At 29.2% G+C, this 24,654-nt stretch overlaps 1 protein-coding gene across 1 annotated transcript in view; it reads left to right on the top strand.

The window, feature by feature from the left end:
• Window positions 1-24,654, top strand: part of LOC123292140 — a 67,607-nt gene that overhangs the window by 22,299 nt on the left and 20,654 nt on the right. Inside the window, exon 8 of the mRNA XM_044872700.1 lies at window positions 6,207-6,325. Coding sequence (XP_044728635.1) covers window positions 6,207-6,325 — 119 coding nt within the window. The remainder of the gene's footprint in view (window positions 1-6,206; window positions 6,326-24,654) is intronic.

Raw genomic sequence — 24,654 nt, 5'->3', positions numbered from 1 at the left:
TTTATTCAATGTCAAAGAGTAACTGGTTTTACTAAGAAATAAAATTTTCACTTGCTGGTGTCATTTTTTTTTTCAAATTAAAATATCAATTTTTAGAAAGTACATAGTTTTGCAATGAAATTCCTCAAATTTTGTAATTTACTTTCTATAATATTTTTAATCCGATAAGGAACTGGCAATTGGAGACAGAATACAGGCTTGATCTCAATTGTTTTTATTGGCTAATGAAGGCGTCCAATATATCTAGTATAAAAAAATCTATTAGCAATATGTTTACATTACACAATTTGTTTAGTAAATGTTCAATCAAGCTTGACGATATAATCGATGTTAGGACAGTATCAGTTCGCCAAGATTTGGCTTGCCAATCCTTACTCAAGTGTACTAATCGGTTTTTTGACGTACATGATTAGTAAATAAAAGGTTTGGTTAACTATCCTAGGACAAAAAGGCTCACGAACCAAGTTTATTGGTTATTCATACTTATACTTTTTGCTGATATGATAGGAGAGTGCAAACTTCCAGTAAACACATGCATTGATCTAAGCATCGATTGTGGAAAAGTTGTTTATTAGAGATACTACCTAATATGTACTACAAATTGTAGTACACATATTCATTAAATACCAAGCGACCAACGACAAAATACCAAACATAACAATAATTATGTTTTTTTCTAGCACTCAAGCTTGGGTGAAGGGCGAAAATTCCCTTAAGTACCCCGAAAGTTTCGAGATTACGGCCGATATACCGCCATATAGCCAAGTGTTAAGATTTTTAAATGTGTTCCTATTTGGAAGAGATTATTTGAATCAATATTAATTTTAGCAGATTCAATTTGGTCATATTATAAAATCGATTAAAAAATTACTCTACTAATGCCGAAACTTTCGGAGGTATTCTTCTACACTCAACACTTTCAAACCTAACGGCCTCTGCATACATGGTTTGCTTTAATCGAAAACGGTATTTTTTTTGGTAAAGAATTTTAACTTCATTTTTAAATTACAGACGATTAATACCGTTATTATATATCTCTAAAATATAGCCGTTACTTGGTTCATACTGTATATGAAATAAAAAATAACAAACATTTTCCGCCGCTTATGAAGTATGAGTAACTACAGTATTTGTTCACTGGTTGAATGAGCATTACATTTAAAATGTCACTAACAGATGATCAGAAGAAGTATTTTTCGCTATTTTTCCTGTGCGCCACGTCTCCATTGTCGCGCGTCATCATTAGAATGTTTTTCTCAAAATAATATTTAACAATTTTTTTTCGCATTAAATTTCTACATTGTTGTTGCCATTTTTTCAGCGCAATATATTATTTCTTTTATGGTAATGTTTCACTGTACTCCTCAATATTTGGTAATAAATTATTCTGTTTTTTTTTTTTTTTTTTTTTTCTATATAACAATTCAGTTGCAAAATCTCTATAAATTATAAGAAGAAGAAACTTTGAACTGATATAATCTGCCATAGACGATGCAAGCTAGCTCGCACACTTCAGTTTTTAAGCTGCTTGCACTTTTCTACAAAATACGGACATGGCTTCAGATCCTTTTTACTGTTATTTAGAATAAATTTCAGACACTACACAATGATTTCAACACATGAAATTTATAAGCGCTTAATGCCTACCTAGAACATTACCCCAATAACTTTTTTCAATTACCTATATACTTTAAAAAACAAGTTTTTGGCAATTGTGGTTAGAACTTAGAATACATTCAGATAATTTTAATAATTGTACCCGGCAGTCAATACATCAGTACATCAGAATTTAATAAAAGAAGTTACCAACATATACACTGGCCGTTATAGAAAAATCTGTTGCGATTTTCTTTTTCGCGTTTAGCATTCAGTATCAATAACCATAGCAATACCACCAATCCATCATTTTCATAAGTACAATCATCAAATTGTTTCTTCGAGGCCCACTTCTATATACATTAATTCCACCAAGGCACTTCTAGCATCCAGGGAGCCTGTTTCTGTTTATTACATTTGGGAAGGGATTCCGACAATCTTTGCATCATATTCCATATTGGCGTAAAAAGCTTCCATTTTTATTATAAAATATAAACATTTACGTGAATATTTTTATTCAATATAATACGAAAACAGCTCAGATTGTATATTGCATCGGTTCATTTCATTTCTTTATAATAGCTTATATGGAACACTTAACGAAGGTAGATAGTTTCATACTTGACCGACTTTTCCATGAACAAGGTAATCTTTTTTATAAAAAGTTTCAGATACTATCATAATTGGGTTTTATTTCTCATGCTGCTTCACAAGTAGTCTCTTTTTTCAATGCTTTTTACTACTCATCCATCTTTATTTAGTAAAATGTAGGTATAATTAATTGAGATTATTCTTTTTGAGACAATGTACAAATTTATATCTATAGTTTTTGAATCAAAGAACGAGCATAGGAAAGAAATGATGATATGTATAATAAAACTTTTGAAAAATGATCTTGAATCTTTTCTATAGTGTAAGAAAATTTATTACAATATGAAGACGTTAGTGTACTGTGACCATATTTAAATAGGATAATGTAAAACGAAGGATAAATAAAAATAAAATTTTTTTTTTAAATAACAATGTTGATGTTAATGATCCTTAAAACAAAAGATGACTATTGTTTTTAAAGATTTAATTACCCTTTGAAAATGTTGTAAAAATTCATTTTGTTCATTTTTTTTTTTTTTTTTTTGAGAAAAGTAATTATTATCAATTTTTGAAAGAAAATTTTTTTATCTAAATGTTTACAAAACAAGTGAAAACAATCAATTGACTGAGTTAATTGTTGAACTACCATTTATAGATAGTGTTGATTACTCTGTCACATTACACATACATACATGTCAAAGATATATAACTGATATACCCATATAACACTACAATTTGCACATAATATGCGCTCTCACGGGTAAACAGTGATGTTTACGAAAAAATGTTTCAAATAAAAGTTGTTTATTTGTTTACAAGAAAGATTTTTTACTTTTAAACTTTTGTTCTACCTCTAACGGTTTACAAGACCCAATTAACCTATGTTGATTATTTACGAACTCGACCTCATTTTTTACGTCCTCAGAACGCTTAAAAATTTTGATTTCACTTTTCGTTTTTGAGTAATCGTGATGACAGACGGGCAGACGACAGACGACAGACAGACAACCGAAAACGGACTAATTAGGTGATTTTATGAACACCTATACCAAAATGTTGTTCATAGCATCAATATTTTTAATATGTTTCAAACTTGGGACTTAACTTAGTAAACCTTGGTATGTTTCATATGCATGGTATAAAAATTGTCATTATTTTAACGTTATCTGCCGTTTGATGAAATCAAGGTGTTATATCTCGGTATAAAATCTAGAAAACAACGCTTCTCTAGCTCTAAGGATATTAAAAAATTGTCATTACTTTAATGTTATTTGCCGTTTGATGTAGACAAGCTGTTATAGCTTGAACCATCCTGTACCGTATCATACAAATCGATAAAAAAAAATCCAGGTTACACCATTTGACACCGGATTATCGGTAAAATACGGAATACCAATTCAAATTGTTTGTAACGTCATTGTTGTATTTACACTATCATTAGTATTGATACAATATTATAGGTATTGGTATGTATATAAATATAGGGTGGTAAAAATGATAGAAACGATGATGTTCAAATTGGTAGCAGGGTTGAAAATATCACGTATCGTGTTAAAGCACTCATTTGTCTTGTTGTCATCATCAACTAAGAGCTTTTTTCTCTTTACTGTGAGCTTGTTGTTCACTTATTTGTATACGTATATGTAAGCTTGTATGTATGCACGTTATAAAGATGGTTTTAACTTTAATGCCACCATCATAACAAAACGAAAGGTCTATATAATATTATACGTTGAATTTAAGTATTTTGCCTTAGTAAAATCCGATATATATATTAGCTATCATAAATTGTCGTGTTATATGTTTAATACATTGTTGAAGTGATATTCACTTGCCTTTACGTTAACAGTTTTTTTTTACAATTGCTAATCCAACTAGATTCTTGTACGCAACTTTCTCTATCCAGAATAAGTATCATATATATATAGAGGGTAAGGCAAGGTGTGCACAATTTTGGAAACACTGTAAAAACAAACCACATCCATTTTTCAGATCATTTTTTCATCACCTTAAATTACGAAAAAGTATATTTAAAAAAATTAAATACTAAAGAAAATTAATTATGTTTTAAAGGATATTGTACTTTTTTTTAAGTACTTTTCAGTAAAAAATGTAGTAAAAATCTGTATAACATTTTGAAACAACATTAAATATCTCACTAAAAAGATAAATATATAAAAATAGCGACCCGCCCCGGCTTCGCACGGGTGCAATGCTGATACTAAATACACTACAGAAAAACTGTGAACGTCGTGTATAAAAACATAGCGGCCCGCTCTGGCTTCGCAAGGGTATAAAATATATAGCCTATGTGATTAAAATCGATCCAGTAGTTTTGATTTATTCATTACTGCCCGTGGCCCGCACGCGTTAAATTTGGAGTAAAACAATCCCCCTTTCCCTATACCATGAAGATTTCCTGCTGAAAATGTATGCGGAAAAAATGAAATTATTTACCACATCACATTAGAAACCTCAAAAATAGCAGTACTTCTCCACTATTTAATGGATGTTATTATACATATAAACCTTCCTCTTGAATCACTCTATCTATTAAAAAAACTCGCATCAAAATCCGTTGCGTAGTTTCAAAGATTTAAGCATACAAAGGGACATAGGGACAGAGAAAGCGACTTTGTTTTATACTATGTAGTGATGCCGTCGTATTTCTCATATAATCCTAATAATCTCAATTACGCCAGCCCAAGAAGTTGTGAAATCCCGTCGATAGAAAATTATTCGAAAAAAATTAATACGAATGATATAAATTTGTTAAGTTTTCCGTAAGGAAGCATTTAAGTATTACGTTACCAAATTTTCGATGACTTCAGACCCGCATCCCACCTCTTTAGGAGAAAATAAGAAAATCGTTAGCCCCTTGCCTCCCATCCTGAAATGATGAATGACCTTGGAGGTCATTGTTAAAAACATATTTGGACGTAAAACATTGTGCTCTTTCCAAATTCGCAATAAAAAATTGAGGATAATATTATGAAAATCGATTTTCGGTTTGCTGTAGCTTTAAGGTTATGTTCAAGGTCAAATCTCCATTGGATATCCAGTTAAAAATTAAGTCGGGTATGGTATTTTTCATTTTTTCTCGGCTGACTCTGCGTTATCTGCAGGTTTTCCATACTTTTGGGACATCATGTATACACTCTTGCTTCCATCAAACTTCACTTCAAACGACTATGATAGATGTCGTTCTCTTTAAGTTTTCATTTTAAGTTGTACAGGAGTGCTTAGAGCATAGTGTGCAGATTTAACAAAGGAATAACTGTGCATGAAATAAATCTGCTATTTGATTAATAAAACAAAATGACTTTATTTGTTCAAAATTTTTAAATGATCTTATCAATGATTTTACTGAAGAACCAACTTACATAATGAAAAGTTAAAAGCCACCCAATTTGAACCAACTTAAACCAAGTGCACTCACCCCAAGATTACTTAAGCTGTTTACCTTGTTCGTAGTGGTCAGGTTACCATTCGTTCTCTGAGCTGTTTCTTCTTCTTCTACTATCTACCATTTCTCTCTTAGCTTAAAAATAATAAAATAAACTTGTTTGAAAACTTTCTTTTATGATGTTATAGTCAGATGAATATAATTTATACCATAATTCTAAAACAAAATGTAAATTCCTTGTAGGTTTCGTTTTTTTGCCTGTATTTATTATTTTTGACATTTTCTTCTATAAACTTATTTATTTACCTATTAAACTGTAAATTATAAAAAGATCAAAATATTAGTCATTTATGGTTCCACATGTTTCAGACAAAAAATTTGTTATTTTAAAATATAAAGATTTTAAATTCAAGTGTTTAAGAATTTTTTTATTTTGTTTATATCAACATAAGAAATATATATAAATGAATAATTTTGATATACGTAATTGAAATTGAAAGCAAAAAAATAAACACTTTTAGTGAAACCTTCGAAACATTTTTTCAAAGAGAGAAAATTGGAAATAAAATGAACTTAGTATGCTGTGGTTCAATTAGTTTAATTTGTTTTACAGGTCCTGGTTCGTATGACTATGAAGACTGTTTGAAGAGTACTATCGATGGATATTATTTACCAGTAGTGGATCGATGGCTGGAACCATCATTCCGAAAACCACCACCAGGTTCATATGAGGTAACTTTTTTAGTTTTACCATAATTAGTACAATAAATATTCAATGATAATTAATTATCGTCAGATCTCATTGATTTCATATAATAACAAGTGGCTAGTACTCCGATATTCTTTTATACCAGGTTCTTCTTGGAAGTATTATAATTAATTAAAATTAATTTTTAATAATTATTTTACATTATTAATTGCAATGCTACCAACCAAATGTTGTCCTTTCGAATATTTTGAGTTGCAGAGAATAAACAATCAAAAATTGATTATTTAATTTCTAACGCCATATCTGGAAGCCAGATCCATTACATCAAAATATCGCTCCTATAATTGTTTTTAATCGCGTGATATAGTTTGTCTACGGTAAATGTAAAAGTAAACTTATTAATACCTACTAATCAAGAAGCTAGTAGCCACCAGTTCCTAATTCTCATAACTTGCACTTCCAAACATATTAACAGTAGGTATATCTGATTTTTAGCGTTCTGAATACAATTTTTGATTATCTTTCCGTGCTATCAAATATCATTTCGAGTGATTATTGATAAAAGATCCTAGGCATTGGTAAGTGTATACATTTTTAAAATAAACAATTGTGGCTCATGTATTAAAGAAAGTCAAGCATTGTTATTAAGGATGGAGAAGTATACATTCTCGTTAATTTTAAGCCCAACAAAGAGTAATTCTTTTTGAAATATACCTATGATCACTTAGTTCCCTACAGTTTAACAGATTTCAATAATTCAGATGACGTTAGAATCGCGGTTTAAGTAAATTAAGATGGTTTGAATTTGACTATGACTAGTGATGAAATAAAATAAATAATTAAAAAAATAAGTAACCTGGCTGCGTCAAATAAAATCTTGAAAGAAAGAAACAAGTCCAGTAGTTTACATAACGACTTTAACAGTCGGGGCCCATTAATGGGAAATTTTGAGTCGGTCTAAATTTTAATGGGTCCCGACTGTAAAAGTTGTTTCGTAAACCACTGGACTTTATTTAACGCAGTCATGTTTTTTATTTTTTTTATTATTTATGTTATTTTTAGACTTTTTAGTGTTCCAGAGCTAAAAAAACTCTCTTATTATATATAATATGTATATCCCAACTTTTAAACCAATTTATTATTCGTAATTAAATTTAAACATATTTATAATTTTGTAATCCCCTTTTAATTTCAATAGGTTTGGGTAATTTATTTATGCATGTATTACTATTTCGCTCTAAACTCTAACTCATTTTAATAAAGAGAAGTTCTAACTCATCTTAATATATAATACATACGTAGGAAATAGGTACTGCTATTGAATGGCCGCATCATATGTGAAATTTTATACGCATCATATGTTATGTTATAATAGTAACACTTAGAATGTTTTAAAACGAGCATTTTTTGTGACATTGAGATACGTAACTTCAAAAAAGAACATGGTAATTTTCAAAAACAATTGCCGGACATAGTACGCTATGTTGTATAATTGCAAGCTACCTAGGCTAAAAGTAGTGTGTGCTCAGAATGGACATTTCGCAATACTTGAGATCTACACCTGTTTTAACAATTTGACCGTAATCAAATTTGTTTTCAATGAATAGTTGATAATTTTTTGGTAGAATATTAATGTAATTAATTTTCATATAAATTTAGGTAATAGTTTTTCGTACCACTTTTCCCATTTAATATCAAATATGAATAACAATAATAAATAACTTAACATAACTCATTAACACTATTGTTATATAGTTATACCTATTATTTATACTTGTGATTTTAATTTGTAATAAATTTATTATCCTATGATGATGATGATCGTCACAACAATATATTAGTGTAGAGGACAATGGTTCAACTTTATTATAAACTATCCAGGGTGCCAAGCTTAGCCTATTCTAGCCAGTGTGTAGTGTCTAGGTGGTACTTAGTGTTTGTTGTTGTTGTTGTTGTTGTTGTTGATGATGGTATCTAGAATATTCTAAGAGGATGTTTGTGTTTTGTTCTTGTTGTTGTTGTTATTGTTTTGTTTTAGTGGACAAATTTATGTATAGAGGATGTATTTTAAGAGGAACTTAACTTTAAGGTAGTGATAGTGGTTTACTTGTTTGGTCGTTTGTTGTATGTATGAGTGCTTTTGGTTGGTATTAATGTGAATTATTATGTGTGTAAAGTGTTTTAAAAATATTAATGGTAGACACTGTTTGTTGAAGAACCAATTGATTATTATGTATATCATATGAAAGAAAAAGGAGTCTAGATGGCTATCTCGTTGAAGGGACATGGTAAGGTTAGGTTAGGTTAGAGTGGTTGTCCTGGGGTGGGACACACTTAGACCATAGGGTCCATTGTGATACCGAAAAAGGGCTGGCCCACCCCCGGTCACTACTCCATGAATCATTTGTAGCTGTTTAAGAACAGCAGAAGAGCTTTGACCCCGACGGACTTTAGGTCGGAGAGGCCGTCAAAGAGAGGCTGGCTCAAGTAAGTTTTCCTTATGACAAGAGTTGGGCAGTGACATAGAGGATGAGACATTATCTCCTTCTCCTCTCCACTGTGACAGCTCCTGCAGTAGTCGTGATACATTGCCAGGCCCGTTCAGCATGCCTGCCGTCCAACTTGCTTTGAAAGCTAATTTCTTTGTTAAAAATGTTTGTACTCGAATATTATATAGCGCATTTTGTTAGAAAAAAACAAGCTTCCGATTGGTTTAATTACATTTATTGTAAAACAACCATCAAGTTTTAAACTTGTTATGAAGTAACATTGCTCACTCTTTCAATTCCTGGTACTCCAAAGTGACATTGGATGATTATGATATGATAATGCAAAGCAGTGTAATGAAAAACTTGGAAGTACAATGTTTGGAAGAAGCTTATGAAGATCCAAATTCTATTTTTTGCAGAAACACGGCTGTTTTGCTGAGTATATTTATCACAAGCAGTGGTGTATTATGTATCTGATAATCATAAAGAAATGAAGGTAGAGAACGCTAGCCTGTAAGGTGCGATATGCGAAGCGAGAGAGAAGACTGCCAGAAAGTTCCCCTGTGTCCTTGTCTAATACATATACTTATACTTACTAATACATATAATAAGTATATTTGTATATACATATGATTAAGACAAATGCACAGGGGACCTCACTGACAGTTTTTTCTCTCATTCATCATATCGCATCCACTCACAAGCTAGCAGATCCCTTGCGTTCTCTATGTATAATATTCTATATCCATCTTTTGATGTTTTAAAATTCCCTGTAAACGTGTATTAATGTTTTGCACCTTGTTTATTTATAGGTTAACATCATAAAACAATGTTTGTTGTATTTTGTTTGTATATTATAATAATTTTATCGTATTAAAATAAGTTTTTAACACTATAAAATATATTGTTTGTGCGCTGCTCCTGCCTACACTGTCAAAACTTAAATAATTATTGTTATTATAAAATTATTATGAGTGAAATTTATTTATAATAATTGTCCTTTGTATAAACTAGAATTCATGTTAGAAAAATTTTCAAAGGAAGATTGTCTATTGTTGATTGTTTACGGGTAGTTTTTGATTAAATATTATCTCCCAACCTAAAAAAAGAGATGTTATAAGTTTGACCGCTATGCGTGTGTGTGTCTGTCTGTCTGTGACATCGTAACACCTAAACGAATGAACCGATTTTAATTTTTTTTGTTTCTTTTGAAAGGTAATTTATTGGAGAGGGTTCCTAGCTATGCTTTTACTAAGATTTTAGGGTTCCATACCCGAAAAAACTAAAAAAATTGACGATGTTGTTAAAAATCTTTTCAGTTGGGATAAGGCTTTAAGGAAAAAAGAAATTTAATGGAAAGTGTTCTTAGATATGTTTCAAGTGCAAGTTTAGGGTTCCATAACCGAGAAATTTCTCGGTCTTTTTTTAAATTTGTAAATTTCACTTGCTGATCACTTGAAAACGGACTTTCTTTTTGAAACGTTTTTTTGTGACTGACTACAATACAAAATTGAAAATATCTTATTAGTGTTAATAAAGGCTTTTCGCTTTATTTATGCTATTCGGGCTTATATTTAAATTCAATAAATATCAAAATTTCGATTATTTCAATAATAATATTTATTTTAATGAAACAAATTTAGAAAAAATACCTGAAGAAATCGTCTTGTTTAAAAATGGATAGTTGTATGTATGAAAGAATAATTGTTTTTTTTGTGGCTTCTTCTTTAGATAAACTTTCTCGTATCATTATTTTTTGACTGTCATACTTATATTTATTTAATTTTTATTTGGATAAATATGACTTGTTCAAGGCTTTTACTAAAATATTAAATACGGAAATTCAAACTGAACAAGATGAATCAAAAAATAAAATTAATGTTTACCTTCTTCGTATAGACTCTTTATCATAACAATTATAATTTATTAAACTACTTCTCTTATTCCATTCCATGATTATAAAATTGTTTTTCATACATAAATAAAACTTTTTAATTGTAGTGTTTTGTTATATAGGAACTATCTATATAATGTAATACATTGTTGTAACACTCTATTATTATAAATTTATACTATAGAAATAATAATATATTGCAGTCACTAGTTTTTAGTCACTACTTACTTATTTCACTTCGCATCGTTCTAGCTCGATTCTAACATAATAATAACAATAATCATTTTAATTCTGAGACACAAGTAACTTTAAACAATACAGTGGCGATTTAAAGTCAACAAATAACACGAGATGAGATAAAATATCATCGAATCAATATACACGCGCTAGCGTTATTGTAAAAATTCTCATTGGAAAATTTGATTACGAGAGATTTGAGACACTTAACTGTTAGAGAGACTATATATAACTCAAGCTGCTATAAGATGTTCAAACCACTCAAATTCTGTAGAAGTAGAATCGTTAAGAGGTTGAATCGTTATGTTATCCTACGTTGATATTCTCGGCCCTCATTAATTAGAAGCTTTCATTTTTTTTCTGTAGGTGTTTTTCCATTAAAATAAAGTTATAGTGGTTAGAGAATTATAAAATAAACTAAGCATGTTTTTGAAATTTGTTACGAATGACAGTAAAAAATAATGACAGATTTAAGTTACGCAAAAGTGTTTAACTTTGTGTTAACCTTGAATCACTTTCTTATTACTATTTTCCCTTCATATTTTCTTGTCTAATCAAATCCAATGCTATATGTAAAATTATAGAAGGGTTGATAATCTTATTTGAAAACAAAACACTGGACACTCGTAACTAGAGAAAATATTTGAAGAGAAATTACTAAGGGAAAAAACTTCATTTATGAAAATTTATCGAAGATTGATGTATAAAACCAAACAGAATCATATGTATCGCATGTACTTTCAATTTATATCAAAAACTTGAGTAATTTTAAGCGCATTTCTTTCTTACTTGCCTTTACTAGCCCACTTTTGAGTTACCTATATGCAAATAATATGATTAGATTATCTATGTAAACCAATCCTTTGTTCGGAAAATGCGTTGAAGGCAAATTTTTGAACTGTTGTTGATCGATTTTTAAGATTAATAGCAATACTCATTTCACGTTCTGTTTTTTTCTCTGACTACTTTTTCTAGGAAACTTTGGCAGCCCTAATTGTCGTTAGCATATTAAACGTCTATGTTGTTTAAGACCTGTAACTTATTTGTTAATTTATTTCTTACTTAAAACGCTTGATTTCCCTAGTTTTGATAAACTTAACTTTTTATTTAATCATCTATATGGAACAACCATGACCTATTGACCGGTTGACATAAGCCATACTGAAATACTGCTTCGGTTATTTATCTACTATCTAAATCAGGGAGCGGATTGTCTAGGTTTTTTGCTTGAATGGGCCGAATATTCAGAAAAAGTTTGCTAAAGAATTTAATTGATTTATCCACACACTAAAAATTTCTGTCTTTTTATATTAAAACAGTTATGCATAAGCATAAGCATCATTTGCTTTTTTTACAAGGTAATTCTTATTTCTTATCCATTATGTGCAGATACTTGTTTACTGAATGTTTGATTTTTTTCTCAATTTTGTAACTTGAAAAAACTTTTGAATGTCTCTATAAAACATATATCGGGACTCTGATAACGGCCACTCTCATCAATCGAAGAAATCCCTTTAAAACACATGCCTAGCGTACTTCAATAATTGTGAGTAGTGTTTAGTTCGAAAAATTACGATTTATATTTTTCTGAATTGTGATGCTGTTGTTGGTGATTTTTGGATAAGTGAGAGAAATAAATAATAGTGTTTTCATTGAATTGTTATTTGTAAAAAAAATTCAATATTACGATAAACATAAAAGGTCGATAAAACTATTATTCCAAGTTGGACCTTTGAAGGAGATCAAATAATCAAAAAATGAACTGTTATCAAACTATATTTGCGTGAGAGAAACTTCCAAAAAATAAAAAGTAGCGTGTAAGTAGGTACGGTGATAAAACATATAGTGTTTGAATTGTTAACTAATGTTACGAGTTAAACTTTAACTTTTTACTTTAGTTCCATTCTATTCTACTACTCTAGTGGAAGTTCATTCATTTGACTGTTTTTTTGAAAAAGTTTTTCATCATGAAATGTTTGTTTTTGTATTACCTCTGATGCTCCTATGCTGCTTTGCTATTTTACTGTAGAAATCTTTGTTAGATAAGAACGATAGATTTATGTGTTCTTTTTAAAATGAATTTTCTTTAAAATTAAAAAGTTTTTATTATCGAGGATTTATATTTGAGTTTGTGTACAAAACTATATCAGGATTTGTTTCTTTTGTATTTGTGTTGTGAATTTTTTACGATACTCCATCTTATACTTCTATTTAGCGTGATTAATTTGAATGAAATAAAATTAAAACATGGTTTAGGGTCAAAAATTAACTTTTTCAGATTTTGAATCGTATTTCTAAATAATTTGACAATTTTCTAAAATGCCATACTTTTATTTTCAAGTTATTTTTTTATATTTTCAATAACATTTCTTTATTTCGTCCGGTAATTCGGTCTTCAAAAATAATTTGGTTATTTTTGCGACGTATTATATCTTAACAACATCGCCGTATATTCTCCAATAATAATTTTAGTCAGCCATTGGTTCTCAATTTATATTTTCAAAATTGACAGTTTCGTCATTGCATTTTCTCACCATCTCTTTACAATCCATCTTTAGGCGAAAATCTGCAAACTTTTTATACTTGGACACCTTTTTCACGTTTTAACTTAGATCACTGAGCCAATCTTGTTTAACTACATATTAACTCCTTAAATTTGTGATCCATTTCGAAAACTGAAAGAATGAATACTTTCGTTAATGGATCTCGAGAGTATTTTGTTAAAGTGGATATATCGGAGAGTGACTACGAATTTATTACAAAAATTAATTTTGAAAAGTATTCCCCTCAAGTGAACTCCCGTAATAATTATTGGGCGTGCTATAAGTTCATTTGAAAAATCTTTTTTATACGGGGGCGGTTCAAAAGAAATATATAGCCATACTTTCTAGTAATAGTTTCTTTATTGTTATCTATTGATTGTAACCTGAGTATGTATAATTATTGATTTTCACGATAGTATCAATATCTCAATTCAATCGCAGTTGACGAAAAGTTAATCTGATTAATCTAAATACTTAGTTTCACGATGAACGATTGAAATTAATTATTCGTGAATAATCGTATGATAATCAATAATTATTAATCGTGAAAACAATGTATTTATGGCATATTAAAACTAAAATTTGCTATGTTAACTTAGATTTAAGTACTTAATGTTGGTATGTAGTGAATGTTATTTGATAAATATAGCGGGTATATCAATAGCTATCTTGTATTATCATATGTATCTAGTGTCCCTGCTATTCGCTGTAGCTGTTGGGACTTATATAAGGAAATAAAATAAAATATTATGAGATTCATTAATGTGATCTATTATACCTAAATATGAGATCTGTTAACGCATATAAGTGAAATATCATAAATAATCGTATCTGGATAAAATTGATCAAATTAAAAAATCGACTGAAAAATGTCGAATTATGCCAACACAGATTTCAATACATTATGGGTATGTTTCTTAAATTGATATTTTTGTAAGTAGTTTAAAATTAAAGGTATGATCTGTATACAGGTTCCTTACTTTTTTGTTATGTTACGTAAAAATGTTATTTTTACTAATTATTATTACAAAAAATGGTTGATGTGTTTTCGCAGAACTTTAAACAAATATTATTATTGTTTTTTATGTTATAAATGAATGATTATACTAACTAATAAGCAAAAGTTTCAAATATTTGATGAATTGAAAATTTCAAAACGTTATACCTACCTAGTTTGGTTTGTGAAAACAATATAATGTGATTAAAAAAATTTTATTATAAAAGTTTTATTTAGTTTTAGTGATTATTAATTATACAAATAAACAAAATAATTTGAAATTTACTTTCAATTTGGCAAAAAATAATAATGTTTACCCTAAACAAATGTATCTATTTTGAAGTATTTAGGTACTACTCTAACGTCTTAAACGTTTAAAATGCACCTATTCTATGTACAAGAATAATATTTTCCGTGATACTTTTAGGGTATTTTTGGTTTTGTACCCATAAACTTATATTATTTTTAACTTCCAAAATATTATAATGTATAATTATAAATTTTCTTTTTAATATTTAGAGCGTATTCCAGACGCATTAAATAATACAAAATGCAACAAAACAAATCGATTTAAAATCGGAAAAGATCCTTTCTCATTTTACAAACACCTTAACTTCAGCCATATACTTGACATCTAGTATTAAAACGATGTTACCATTCAATATTGACTCAAAACTGAGACAGTTTTTTTTCCAAAATTGATCCATTGCACAATAATCTCCTCCCGGATGGAAGCCCAAATGCCATGTCCTCTATAATATATATTGACATTTCAGTTAAACTCTACATCCATGAGCGATAGTAAAACATTTTCAATTATAGTTATTGTTTTGAGTAGATTTTATCCTCCAAATAAAACTACTTAAAACATCATTAAGACAAAAAGTAACATGACCAAAATTTATAACAAACGCTTAAATAAATGACTCGGATAGTTTGAAAATTACAAAACCAAAGTAGTAAAAAAAGAATGAAGTGATAAATCAAAGTTAACTAACAGCTATACCACTGACTGAAATTTTATGTGGACATTCTTCATCACTCAAATAAACTATTACTAGGGATATTAAATAAAAGTTGCGTAACTTTCTACATCACTTAACAAATGCAATGAAAGAACGCTCTGTACAATGATGATACATGTTTCTAAAGTAAAAATCATTTATAGCGAAATTCTCTAGCCTAATACTTAATCAAAAATCGTTATAATCAGTGTGTTAATATATTCTTTACAAGTGTAACTGAAATAGAAACAAGGAAAAGTTGGATAATATTTAATTTGTGGATGAGTCTTTTTTAAATACTATTAAGTGGAACATGAATACCACGGTCATATTTACTAAAATAAACTAAAACGTAGCCATGTTCACTAAACGTAGCCAAATCATTGACTCCCCAAAATTATAAAATGTGAAACTTTTTTTGAAATCGTTCGAAGATACAGGTTTTTAAATAAGAACGTACTATTATCAAGAAACAAGAATAACCTCTATATTGTCCTAATGAATTAGCATAATAAATTTGTAAAAACCATGGAATTTGTTCCGTGTTTACAATAACTTTTCACCGATACACCTAAATGTATTGAAATTAGTTGATTTTTCTATAAAAACTTGTCTTTGGGCATTTGAACTGCAAAGCGGTGGGTTTCAATATTTTTGGCGTTTCACCTTCTAATTTTTCGACCATGTATGTGATTGAAATTTACTTAATGGTGCCCGGTCTAGTGAAATGACGCTGTATAAAAGTATTAAAACTACCATTTTCTATGCGAAACCTCAGAGGTAATTTTTTTAAATTTTTGTCATTTTTTTTGCAACGACATTATGAATAAATAAATAAATATGCATTAAAACAATAAAACAATTTCGTCTCTACTATGCACTTTGGCAAAAAAGGGAACCAAGAGTTTAATGTGTGTTTAGTGAACAGTCTTTACCTGTTTTCATTCTTTATGTAAACATGAGCATAGAAAAGCTTTAGGTAAAAAGCGAAAAACATAATTTTTTTCGAGAAAAATTTTAGAATTTGATTTATTTTATAAATAAAAACAAGTGAAAACAAACAACTGACTAAGTTAATTGTTGAAATACCATTTATAGACATTATTGATTACTCTATCATATTACACATATACCTATATATGTCACACATACATAACTGAAAAACCCCATATTAAAACATACTATAAAATTTGCACTCAATGTGTGCCCTCGTGAGTAACCAGTGATGTTTACAAAAAAATGTTTCAAACAAAAGCTGTTTGTTTTTGGATAAGGAAAATTTTTTGAATTTAAAATTTTGTACTATCTCTAACGGTTTACAAGATGGGTCCTACGGACCAACGACCTAATTGACCAATGTTGCTCATTTACGAACTCGACCCCACTTGATATCTTTTTTCGTTTTTGAGTTATCGTGTTCACAGACGGATGGACGGGCGAAAGGACAACCAAAAATTGACTAATTAAATGATTCTATGAACATCCTTTCCAAATTTTTTTTCGTAGCATCAATATTTTTATGCGTTTCAAATTTGGGACTAAACTTAATATACTTTGAATATTTCATATATACATGGTATAAAAAATGGAATTTTAACGCTCGTGAATCGTTCAAACTTCATATTGTGTTAAAATACTCAATACACGTGGACACTCAAATAAACGTATTAAAAAATGATGTCACTATAAAGAAAATCATCTGTACCCATCTACTATCTTTGTCATTGTTACTATACAAAAATATAAACTTATCTTATTCCATATCATTTTCTATCCTCCCTATTTTCACAACATAATTTTCTTTGAATTACAAGGGAGTTAAATCCAAAAAAAGAAAAAAGGAAAACAACTTAACAACTCAAGTATATGATAATGTTTTTCATTTGTATCTTATAAAACTATTAATGGATACAGATATATATATATATATATATGTATATATTCTGCCTCTTCTTTTTTCTTCTGCGTTACCAAATAATTTTCTAATGCCATCAATAAAAATTTATTTATGAGAGTACAATAAGAAAGTTATGTTTTTGTGTGTACGGGGAGAGGACTCAAGGAAGTAAAACTATTATTTTATTTGAATAGAGACAGTAAAAAGTTTTGAATTGTAGTTGATAGGAAAATTTTTTGTGTAATATTGTTTTGGGGAGAAGTTATGGATTTTTTATGCATAAAAATATAATTTGAGTGTATTCTTAATCAAGTTCAATGTACTGTCTTTTCTACGCTAATAAAATAAAGTAGACAAAAAAAAAAACCTACTAGAAAAGAGACTGGTTAGATTTGAGTATACAAAAATAATTAATCGAAATTTGTCTTAATATAAGTACTATTCGCTTGGAAGAGTCTTCTAATTAAAGGAAAACACAGGTTTTGTATGGGGGAGGGGCTTCCATCTAATAATTTTAGTTAATGCAAAACATCCTTCATCTCATAAAATGTAATCTTTTTTACTGTTAAAGGCTCGATTATTATAACCGCACTACGGTTTGGGGATGCAATAATATTGTTAAATATAGTATAAAAACTTTTGACTTGGTTTTCGAGTAATTGTTGAATTTGAGTATGAAAAAATCATAAACTGTAATTTGTCTTAGGTACTATTCGATTGGAAGAGTCGGTTAATTAAAGAAAAACACATGTTTAGTTGGGGGAAGGAGTGTCCTTCTAACAAAATAAGGTGATACAAAAACATCGTCTCATCAAATGTAATCTTTGTTACTGTTAAATAAACGATTAGCTATATTGCTCAACAGTTGATCTATGTTGCTCATTTAAGAACTCGACTTCCCTTTTTACGCTCTAAACACGCTATAAAAATTTCACCCTGATATGTTTTAACGTTTTTGAGTTATCGTGTCGATAGACGTACGGACAACCAAAAATAGACTAAGCATACCTTGATATATTTCTAAACTTAGCTTACCTTGGCAATAGGTATATGGCATTGGAAATATATGAAAATAAGAATTTTTCATTTTTGATTGTTTTGCTATGTTTAACAAACTCTCTATTTTGAATTATGTCGAAAGTAACGGGCATTAGGAACTTAAGATCGATTAATGTTAATTTTGTAAATCTCGCTAAACGTTCGCCCGTAGGCAAACAGACACAATCGTACATAGAGTCATACACTTTCTGATCATAAAAATATCATAGAACTTTTGGGGTTAAAAGATGCTATTCATCTTAATACAACATATTTATTAGAAAGTTAAATATTTCGGACTAACTAATACAAACAATATGAAACTAATTACACTAAACAAGTGAAAACTAACAATTGACTGAGTTAATTGTTGAAATACCTTATATAGACAGTGTTGATGACTCTATCAAATTACACATACATACATGTCACAAATACATAACTGATATTCCCTCACGGGTAAACAGTAATGTTTACGAAAAAAAGTGTCAAACAAAAGTTGTTTTTTTTATTCTCTAACAGTTTACAAGATGGGTCCTAGGGACCCAAGACCCAATTGATCTATGTTGCTCATTTACGAACTCGACCTCACTTTTTACGTCCTGAGTACGCTGTAGAAATTTCAGTATGATATCTTTTTTCGTTTTTGAGTTATTGTGTTCACAGACGGACGGGCGGACAACCGAAAATGGACTAATTAGGTGATTTTATGAACACCTATACCAAAATTTGGTTGATAGCATCATTATTTTTAAGCCTTACAAAATTGGGGCTAACCTTAGTATACCTGGTATATTACATATATACATGGTATAAAAATATTACAGCCGTAAGATGCTTAGTTTTAAATGCTTGGTATGAAACCTAAAAAGATGAATTACATAAAACTAAATATGAAAATGTGCTATTTAAGAACACGATTTTATTGCCGTAACAAAACCATTGTTGTAAGCAAATTTAACATTTGGATAAAACTTTATTTATTTTATCGTTTTCAATGTTTATTATTTTTTTCCGTTTGGAGTTTTACTTTTCGTCTAATGCAAATTTAATTGACAAAATATAAAAAAAGAAAGATTGAAGTTGTAAAAAGGATTTCTTAAAGAAGATAATGGCATAGAGTGGTGGTCATTTTTATATCAGGAAACGGATGTTACAATAAATACTACTATACAAATTTCAATGTTGTGTTGTGTTGTTTGTATCAAGCCATTTGTAAATGTACTGCCCTGTTCACAAAAAACAAGCACCAAGTGTTAACTAAGTGTCAAAAACAAGTGAAATTTACAAAATTTTAAAAACTCCCGACAAATGCGATTTATTCCTTGTAAACCGATTTTTGGAAACTTTGCTGTAAAATGTTTTCAATTGAGTCGGTTCGACCGTTTAGGGGCTACGATGCCACTGAGAAACACACAAACGCACAGATAAACACTTTAAACTTATAACACTCCTTCTTAAATCAATATCAAAGTGATGGTTAAGGACATCAGATGAGATGAAAACGATAGCTAGAGAGCTTTTTCCAAACTGAATCGATTTTGAAAAATCATCGCCAATTTTTTAGTTTTTTCGGGTTCGAAAACCTAAGCTCGCACTTAAGACATAGCACATACCACAGACAATCACTAATTGGTGAAAAAATAAGTTCAGTAGATTATATAGCGATTTTAACAATCAGAACCCATTATTGAGAAAATTTGAGCGGGTCTAGATTTTAATGAGTCCCGAACTTTTCAGATCATTTTTAATTCGAATAGCTTCCGAACCTTTTATATAATTGTATAGAATCATATTTAATCGGTATAGTTTTATAAACGATTATATTTGTTTGTTAGACAAATTCTATGACTTTCTATATTATTTCTACTATTATGTATCTGTAATAATAAATGTTTCAACAATAAATACGACAAACTTCTTTACTAGACGACCACTATCCTCATCTATTCTATGTATATATATAGTATTTGCTATTTTAATACAACAGTTAGTTAGACTGACGCCAACAATTTTGATGATAAAAATTTTCTCTCTCAACTGACCAATTTGATTCCATTTATTTTATTCAACACAAACAGATATACATCGTCGTGTACTTTTTTTGTTTCTTTTTTTTTTACAATTCATTTTCGTTGCAAATTTTTATCTACAAAAAATATTTTATAATAAATTATCAAAAACATTTATTATGGAATGTTGTGTTCTTAACTGCCATGCCTTTGAATATAACTAATAAAAATAGAATTGCCATTTGATAGATCATTTTAATTTATCTTAAAACTACTTTTTGTTTAAACATTTTCAATGCGACTTACTTGTAAATTTTTCTCGGACCTTAGTAAACTTTGATACTTTTTCTCTTTTACATGATCTTACGGTGAAAAAAAGAAAAAAAATTGTTTTATTGGTGATACATTTATTAGGTAGGTACATATTTTGAAGCTATTCGAAACATTATAGAGATCACTGAATTTTTATAATGGTGTTGATATCTGCGAATTAACCTTAATACTCCAATTAATTATCTGAGGGTTTTACCTCGGAATCTGAGGGAATAAGCTGAATTTTTGTACAAACCTTTATTTTGATAGTAAAAATGTTGTCTCAAAAGTCACATATAGTCACGCGTACACGTCCTTAGATATTTAGGTTAAAGGTCTCGAAAATAAGTTTTTTGTGAATTTCTCGTTTCTTTTGCCTTCAATCGTATTCACATTCATTCTAAAAGTTGTAAAAGATAAAATTGTCTACAAATTTTGTGTGTGTTAAACCGTTTTTAAAATAGAAGGCGCAGAAGATGGTGCGTCCAAAATTATGAATATTGGAGACAGTTATTTGTAATTTCAAAGACCCATTATAAAAATGGTGGAATATATTAATAATTAACCCGAAAAGAAACACTAATCAAAGTCTTAATCAACCCTTGTGGTAATAGCCCCCCCCCCAAATGCGAATTATCATAAAATAATGATTAGATTCGTTTTTCCATCATTTTTGCGTATTTTCATAAAATGCTGATTGGATTCGTTTGTCCAAAATTTGTTACATCAGCAACCCAGATTTTAATAAAATGTAGATAGTCTACCTAAACTGTTTATTTGGCCACCATATTAAATTTTAAATTTAAGAGGAAATTAAAATTTGACATCAGCACCCCCAAAAGCGATTTTTTACAAACTGTATATACCATTCGTTTGGCAACGGTTTGTCCACGTTTGTCTACCCAACATTTTTATTTGCCAATTCTTCAAAATAAAGTTATGGCGGAGCGAAAAGATTACTCCATACCAGGTAACAGTTGAACATTTATTCCGCCTTTTTCAGAGATTCAAAACGGTTTTATTTAACGTGAGAAAATGCATAGAATTTTTCTATTCCAATTTTCTAGTTTCATTTTCCGGTTATTTCACTTGCAATATCTATTAGTTTAGATGACCAGATTATCTCTATAGGAATTTATAATCAAATATATGGGTTTAATGTAAAAATAAAACTATCATAGCAATTATACTCTACTAGAAAAATAAAAATGAATAACATAAAGCAGAAAAAACGAAAGAAAATTGAAAACAAAACACTAAATAATAATAAAAAAACTGGAGAATGTTGTAGTCGGTAATAAAAGATAGTTGCCAGTAATTGTAGCAAAATCAAATGAAAAACACATACAGTGATATTTTGAAATAATTTGTAGCCTGTCGCGAAATGTTCAATGTTCTGTGATGCAATTTTTTTTATCTTGATGGAAAGTAAATATTTTCTATTTCTGAAAAGTTGTTGAGTTGTAATTGCCTAAAGGCCTATCAATTTTATTTTTATATCCTTTATTTAGTTTTCACTCAATTTTTAACCTTTGGAAACATTGGTGCTACAAACAAAATGATAATATACTTAGTTAAGCTATCCATCCATCCATTATCACAATAAACCAAAAACAAAATAAAGAAGGAAAAGGGAAATCGTGTTGAAATTATTAAAGTGTATTCAGGACATAAAAAGTAAATTTAATTGAGCAACGTAGGTCAATTGGGTTATGGATCTGTGGGACACAACTTTTAAACCTTACAAGAAAAAAGAAAAGTTTAAACATCCCTTACAAAAAAATTAAACAACTTTGTTGGAGACATTTTCTCAAACATAGAAACTTAGTTACACTTTTAGGAAAACACTCTGAGAAAACAGTTTTTGTACAGACCACCGTTTTACGAAAAATAATTTTCTTCTTTTAAACAAGGCTTTCAATAATACTGCACTAGAGTTTTCAACAAAAATTTGAGCATATTGTGTAATATCTATATTTTTGAACAACTTAGTATACTTTTTCATACTATATGGTCACACTGTTGTGAAAAATAATTTGAGGTAATTGCAAAATGATGTATACTGTTGTCCTTGTTTTTTTATTGTATGCATTTTTTTTAGAACAGTAATATGAAACTTTCTATAACAATAAAAACAATAATGAAATAAACACATAGTTTTCATGAAAATAAAGTACCTACACCAAAATTTATATGTACTAACTAATAAATTTTCTTATATAAACCTTTTTTATGTGCATAATAATCGTATAAAACTTAATTTTATGGTAAATTACTTCATTAAATTTAATTTCTTGGATTGTTTTCGAAATCTTAATCGTTTTTTTCTTAAGAATTTATTTTGTAGCTCTATGTCTTACGTCCATCAATAGAATTAATTTAAAATAAAACTTGTTCGAATAATATATTTTAACGATCAATCAAAGATTGCGGATATAGGAGATCAACTGTAATTTATTTTTGGTTATCTGTAACAGTGGGGATAAATTGCCAGAGTACGAGACTATAAATTAAAGCCTGAAGTTGTTCGGGACAAAGTTTTCAGAAAATCTCATTAGTGAACCAATTTTTATAAATATTGTGTCGTTGAATTCTTCTCACTATCAAGAGTGTGATACGTATAGAAGAAGGTGGTTTATAATGATCCCTCAAGGTAAAATGACCCCTCGATGTTTCAAATGAACCATAAAAGCCATATAGTATATTTATCGATAGATGGCTTCCACGTAATCAAATTAATCGTTCAACAGAGACTTATGGCGGATATATACGTTATTTTGTGTGTCATAGAAAAAATATAAAGTTTAGTGCTTATGATCTATGGTAAGTCAAATTTAAACGTAAAATTTCTTTTTTTGTGTCAGTTTTCGTCGGCTGGTTGTTTTACTTTTGATTTGAGTTGGCTTTGAATAATATTATTAACACATTTTAATGGGCGTATAATAAGTTTTAAGGCCTGCAGTTTTTATGACGATATTAAAATATGTCGTTACAAGTAAAATGATCCCCTTTATATACATTTAAATGATCCCTATTTTGTGTGTAAAACAACAATAGATAAAACGATACCCCATCGTGTGGCGGGGGCCTTGTGTGTTGATTTATATGTTTTTATCACTTTTAGTTTTCATGCTACTCGTTGATGTAATTTATAAGAACAATTAATATTTTATGTGAAAATGCAATGGGATCATTTTTCCCGCTATTCTTACAAGGTCAGTAAAACGATCCCTATTGAGAAATATTGAATAGTTCTAAATGTCTGAGCATATCACAAGAAATTTGTATGCCAATATTGCACACTTGAATAAAGAAGCCAAAAATATTTCGTTGTTATACCTATCTCGAATAGTTTGGCTATAAATTACATTTTTTCTTAGAGGGGTCATTATAGACCACAGTGTTTCGAAAATTTAAACATCTATAGATATAAATTGAAAGAAAGTACTAACGGCTGTCTCTAATATTAATAAAAAGTATTAATCGAAAATAAGGTTTCTAAATTTCATATCGTGTATGTGTAAAATAGTTCAACTGATTTTCATTGATGCTATAATAAATTGTAAGTGAAAAAAAGTTCTCAATTTTATTTTCTTCATCCTCAATCCTAGTGTAAGTTATACGTTAATTTTCGATTATTTACAATGTAATGCTGACAATACTTTAACGTAGTGATGCGTATACATATACTTACGAATAGGGCACAGATGATGTACTAAATGAAGGGACATAAATAAAATATTATATGGTCTTAAACAATAAGTAAGGGGATAGAAAACTAGGTCTAGTTTTCAATATTAAACTTTTGTTAACAAGAATGAGAAAACACAGGGTGTATTTTGTTTGATAGAAGCTAAGTAGTAAAGTACATTTAAGCTTTCGCTGTTCAAGTTCTTATAGGACACTTATCAATTTTAATTTATAACTAA

The sequence above is a fragment of the Chrysoperla carnea genome, chromosome 1 (assembly GCF_905475395.1).
Source record: "Chrysoperla carnea chromosome 1, inChrCarn1.1, whole genome shotgun sequence".
NCBI lineage: Eukaryota > Metazoa > Arthropoda > Insecta > Neuroptera > Chrysopidae > Chrysoperla > Chrysoperla carnea.
This window is presented reverse-complemented; position numbering and strand designations above follow the sequence as displayed.